The sequence below is a fragment of the Mauremys mutica genome, chromosome 3, assembly GCF_020497125.1.
Source record: "Mauremys mutica isolate MM-2020 ecotype Southern chromosome 3, ASM2049712v1, whole genome shotgun sequence".
Lineage (NCBI taxonomy): Eukaryota > Metazoa > Chordata > Testudines > Geoemydidae > Mauremys > Mauremys mutica.
In genome coordinates this window covers 208,005,380-208,011,379 of record NC_059074.1, presented here as the reverse complement: position 1 = coordinate 208,011,379, position 6,000 = coordinate 208,005,380, and the positions used below count along the sequence as shown (strand labels likewise).

At 50.0% G+C, this 6,000-nt stretch overlaps 1 protein-coding gene across 1 annotated transcript in view; it reads left to right on the top strand.

The window, feature by feature from the left end:
- The first annotated feature begins 560 nt into the window (after positions 1-560).
- PTK7 (protein tyrosine kinase 7 (inactive)) overlaps positions 561-6,000 on the top strand; it is a 103,301-nt gene continuing 97,861 nt past the window's right edge. Inside the window, exon 1 of the mRNA XM_045009560.1 lies at positions 561-624. Coding sequence (XP_044865495.1) covers positions 582-624 — 43 coding nt within the window. The 5' untranslated portion in view covers positions 561-581. The remainder of the gene's footprint in view (positions 625-6,000) is intronic.

Genomic DNA, 6,000 nt, shown 5'->3' with positions numbered 1-6,000 from the left:
GGGGGTGGGGGTTAGTTGCTAGGGAAGGGAGGAGGGAAATGTGTTGCTAAGGGGAACGGCCAGAGGATGGACCAGGGGAGTCAGTTGCTAGGGGAGGAGCCAGGGTGACCGTCAGTGACTATGGGGCGGGGTCAGTTGCTAGGGGAGGGTCAGTTGCTTTGGGGGCGGGGGGGTCAGATGCTAGGGGCGGGGCCGGCTGGAGTCTGTAGCTATGGGGTGGGGTTGGGGGGCGGGATCAGTTGCTAGGGGAGGAGCCGGGCCGGGGTCCAGTAGCCAAGGGACAGGGTTGGGGGTGGGGTCAGTTGGTAGGGGAGGGACGAGGGCTGTCGCTAAGGGGCGGGGCCGGAGAGCAGTTGCTAGGTGACGGCCCGGTGGGGGAGGGGGTCCGCGTTCCAGAGGGGGTCGCGGCGCCTCCCCGGGGTCAGAGGTCGTGGCGCTGATCAGGGCGGTTTCCGGTGCGGACCCCCCCCCGCCGGAAGCCCCACCTGTGTGGGGCGGGGCGGAGCGGAGCTGGCGGGCGGGGCGGGGCGCGGCGGCGGCATGGAGTGAGCGCGGCGGCGGCGCGGACCCGGCGGGCTGCGATGGAGGCGGCGCGGGGGGTCTGGCTCCTGCTGCTGCTGCTCGGTGAGTGCGGGGCGGGGCCCGGGGCCCGGGCGGGAGCAGGCGCTGCCGGGCGGGGGGCGCCGGGGGAGCGCAGCCCCCTTGGCCGGGTCTGGACGTGCAGGGGCGGCCGGTTCTTCCGCAGCCCCCCGGGCTCGGAGATTGGGGCCGGCCCGGGACCCGCCCGCCCGCCCCGGGACTCGGGGGGAGCAGGAGCGCGTCTGCCCCGAGCCCGGCCCGAGGGGCTGCTCCCCTGGCCGGGTGCCGGTATTGTTCCCCGGGCGCTGGCCAGGAGCTCGCCTGTTGGAGTGAAGAACTTTCCATTGTCCCGCCGCGCCTCGCCTGGGGCCCCCCCGTGCGGCGCCCGCAGGTGCCGCTGCGCTGTGCGCGTCTCGTGGCGGGGGGTGTCCCGGGGGCTGCGACTCGTTCTCGGGGCTCTTCACATGTCCAGCCTCCTGTGGCAGTGCGGACACCAGACCCGGGCGCTGCCCCAGCCGGGGTGTTCCCTCCCTCCCTACCTCCCTCCTGTACCGAGAGAACCTCTCCCTGGGCCCGTCTTTGTTCCCTGCTAGTTCGTAGGTGCCAGGATCACCTGAGCCCCCTTGGCCACCGCATTGCTCTGGGAGCTCATGTGCAGCTGGTTTCCACCAGCCCTGTTCAGGGCCAGCTTTCCAGAAGGTGTACTCCTGCCTGCCCGCTCCTTTCCCTCCGCCCCGGCCCGGGGAGCCCTTCCGCTGAGCGCGGGGACTGCAAAGCCGTGAGAGCCCACGGGCATGCAATGCTCCCGAAGAGCTGAAAGGAAGCCGGGTGGCCGCTTGTGAGAAAGACTTGCTTTGTATCCACTTCACCCAGTGTCACTGCTTGATGCAGGATGGCTGCGTGCCCTGTACACAATCACTTCAAGCTGTATCAGCTTTAATACAAATCTTTTAGATCTTGCAGTTTGGAACTTCGTTCTAAACTAGCCAGACCTGAAGTGAGAGTAAAGGGAGTTGGGTTTAGCTGGCATGTTTTTAGGATTTGAAATGTGTATTATGGTCAGGTAACTCTCCCCTCCTGGATCCCTACCCTGGCATGTCCATAAGAGAGGTGACAGCCTCTTACCCTCCTTTAGCTGCTGTATAAAGTGTGATCTCCACAAACCAGCAGCAAGTACTCCCTGGGTCAGAGGTGCTGTGCCTGTTGGCTGTGTGAAGAGGAGTGCGGTGTTGGACGGAGGTGGGCACTGCAGAGAGAATGGGAGGGTAAGGTACTGGATATTCCCAGGTCCTGTTGCCATTTCCCCAAGGGCAGCAGTAAGGTGGTGTGATAGTGATATGTAGGAAGTGTGCCTTTTCTAACAATTTTGGTTTGCTTTTCCTTGCAAGGGGACCTTAACTCAGCATTTCGTGGTTTTCCAGACTTTAAGTTTTGGGAAGGAAGCTCTAATATTCTAGAAGGGCTTGAGGAGCACAGGGCTGTCTTGACTGCCAGCAAATTTAATTCCACACTGGCTAAGCTTTTTGCTTGTGACGCTTAGTTATAACCACAACCATAGTTTTGAAAGTGAGGAAATTAGAAGGCTGTTATGGCGGGGGGAGGGGGGGGGAATCTAAGCATGAATCTGGAAATACTTAACTTTATAAAGCATGTGGGGTTCCTGGCAGAGTATTTCCAGACTCTTCAGTGCTTAGGTTATTTGGATGACTCAGACAGCATTTGTTTTTTTAATATCTACAGCTTTCTAATGTGTGAGTTAAGTTGTCAAATTATTTATTTTAACACACTGTGAAATGTGCATTAGAGAGAATGAATATATTTTTGGAGGGATATGTTTCCAATACCAGTGATATAATTTTATTTGTACTTTCCAGTGCGGCTTTGGCAGAGTTCATCACAAGAGTCCATTAAGGAAATTAAGTAGTCCCAGGGTGAGAGGCAAAGTTCTGTCCTATTAGAAAGCTGCGATGAGAAATCAGAGGAATAAATGGCCAACTTTCACTGTAGTAAAAGGTTACCAGTGTGGTTGCTCCAAAAGCCTGTACTAGGATCAGTGTGTAATAAATACACAAATTGCATAAAAACACCAGCGTTAAGAGAACATGAAAGTTGCAAAGTGAACATGGAAAAGCTAGGAAATGCCAAAATTGAGGTTCCCCGAGAGTCTTAAATTGGCCCCTTTGTGCATATGCATCATGAGTCCATCTTTAATTACATGATCACATCCTGTTTTTTTCCACAGGACAGATTGCTCAGGGACTGAATGAGGGTTGTGCATTGTGTAGTGAATGAAACTTGCCTGTTAGGAGCTCTGCTTCATGTGTTGCAGAATTGGAAAGGTGTGTGGTGAATGAATCAGGGAACTGCAGGAAGAAAAAGGATCGCCTCATGCTAAAGACAAGTTGAATGCTGCCCTGGGTTCTATCCCTGCCTCTGCCACAGAGTTTCTATATGATACCGGGCAAGTCACAAATGAAAACTTTCACAGATGGCCACTCAGTGTTCCTCATTTTCTGAGTATCCATCTTGAGCCACCTGGGGTCTGATCTGCAGAAGTGCTGAATGCTCACACTTCCAACTGAAAGCAATGGGAGCTGTGTTCTGAACAAAGAAAGTGCTACACAATGCTACTGTGACAAATCAGTGCCTAGGTGTGTCAAATTGCACACCCATGTTAGTGGATACTTAAGACCTTAATCTCTCTGTGCCTCAGTCCCCCACCTGTATAATGGGGATAATTATATCTCCTCTCACAGGGGTGTTGTGAAGATTGTTTGTGAAGCACTCAGACGCTGTAGTGATGAGCACCATAGAAAAGCCCTTGAGGAAACTAAGGACTTGGCTACACTTGCAGATTTGCAGCGCTGCAGCAGGGTGTGAAAACACACCCTCTCCAGCGCTGCAAATTGCGGCGCTGCAAAGCGCCAGTGTGGTCAAAGCCCCAGCGCTGTACGTTATTCCCCACAGGGAGGTGGAGTACGGACAGCGCTGGGAGAGCTCTCTCCCAGCGCTTTGACTACACTTAGTGCTTCAAAGTGCTGACGCGTCAGCGCTTTGAAGCGCTAAGTGTAGCCACAGCCTAAGCTGTATTCAGAGCAGGGTTTGAATAGTGTGTAATGAGAAGTGCAGTCAAGAAAGTAACTGAAACACTTCCCTCATGGATTGTATTTTCTAAATGGACGACCTACCTAATTCTCAATTACTGAGGGACAATCTCCACTCATTGGTGTATTTTGCTTTCCACCCCCACTTTGTACAACTTTTCATGAGGGGATGTAACTGAGTATTCAGATTCTGATATCTAAACCGTATGGTTAAATCTAGTCACCTACATTTGGGTTATTACTAACAATGTACTCTATGTATCATCGGACTTTGAAAAAATCTGTTCTTATCAAATAAGGTCTGGGGCCAATTAAATCAGCACCATCCATCCAGTGTATGGAATGAGGCATTCGACATGTCAGCATGCAGTTGAAGGCTGTATCATAATACATACGCACAAGGCAGTATACAGCGGCAACCTTAATTCTGGCCTTTTCCAGCTTTTGATTCTGCAGACTTAACATGTTAACATTTTTTGTATGAAACTTCTTATGTTTTTTTAAAAACTTAAAACTTGAAGTAACAAGTTTAGGTTTCAAAAGAGGATTATGTTCATATGGAGGACAATATCTCGTTATATTAAGTAACTAATATATAATCCCTCCTGCTTCATAGCATAATGTAGGTTCTAACTGATAGGAGTAAGAAGAAACTTCCTCTGTGGACAGGTTATTCCACAGTTACCCAGTTGGAGAGTGTTCTTGTACCTTCCTCTAGCTAAAACACCAGGTCAAGACTGCTGTTGGAGACAGGGCAGATGGGCCCTGCTCTGATCTGACAGTGCCTTTTTCCCCCTAATTAATTGGTAATTAAGATCTGATGAACAGTCCATTCTGTAACAATGGGAGAAACCAGATGTGAGTGGAGAGACCAGCAACTGGAGCCCTTGGAAATGTCAGGACTCCAGCAACCGCCAGTGCTTCTAAATGCTTAATCGGAAAAGTTTGGTAACCACCTCCTGTTGCTGGTTTTAAATGTTACTTTAAGAGCTGTTATTTACATTCTTCCAGTAAGTAGCTAATGCAGTGTGGGGCTGTATTAAGTATCTGAAATATTTAAGTACTAGGCTCCTTCTTCAAACAGGAAAGAGTGGCAAGAAGCCACGCATGCAACAGGATAACTGCTACAAAAAGAGTGCAGTGAAGATTCAGCTGGTATGATAGTTACCTCACAGTGCAGCAACATGAGCATTGTGGGTGGAATACCAGGGGCTTTTGAAATAAATGAGCTGTTAAGTTGTAAAAGCAGCCATTCTCCCTGCAGGAACTTGCACTGGGTTGAGGCTTGAGTATATTGCTTGCTTGTTAGTGCAAATTGCATTCTTTGTGTGGTGATCCCTTTGTTGTCTGGCAAGGTAGGGGCTGTGTCTTTATTTGATCAGTAAAGCACCCATCACACTTGTGGGCACTGTACGTGTAGTAAAAAGGGTGACATTAAACTGTCTGCAAAGGTTACACACTGAAGCGCTCCCTCTGAAGCTGGCACTTCATGGCTCAAATTTGTATTGATTTATCAAGTTTAGCAGAAGGAATTGAAAGGAATTACTAAGGATGCGTGGTAGGCAGGTGCCTAAAACACTGATTAATACAATCCTACTTGTGCTGTCCCCAAGCTTTATGCTTTGCAGAGACCTCTGTATGTGCTTCATGAATAAAAATTACTTCATACATGGGGCCTCAGAAAGCAAAGTCTTCATGTTGCTGGAGAGTTTGATTGATTAGGGAAATGCAAGGCACACATTTATAATGCAAAAATAGTATTCATGCAGTGATAAGATAATACAGTAAAATCACACAGGAAATATGGCAGTTAAGGCAACAGCTGCATTACCTTGATCCCATAAGACATACGGTGTGTTGTGCTCCATAGCATAAATACGAATGTATTTATATAGTTAACAAGAAACAAAGTAATAGAAATTGCAGCTTTGTAGTGGAACCAAGTTAGTGTTCCTGCTGGGACTCTTAACTCGTGCCTTTACTGGCTTGTTTGTGACTTACTTGCATGTTTAGCATTATATTACCATAGGGTTTTTTTTTTTGCATGTAATTTACTTGTTTTCATCCATCTTTAAGGCCAGAAGGGACTGTGGGGACCATCTAGTCTGACCTCGTGTGAAATATAGGCTGTAGAATTTCACCAGGTGGTTCCCATGGCAAGGCCTTAACGCGTCGTGAAGGAGTTTACTCTGATTTCAAGCAAGGGTGAGCGCCTGTGGTGCAGATTGTGACTTTATCTGGCCATACCAGAGGAGTGAACTGGGGCAGCTCTGCTGGTGGCTGTCATGGGGGCGCATCCCTTGCATAGACAAGGCCT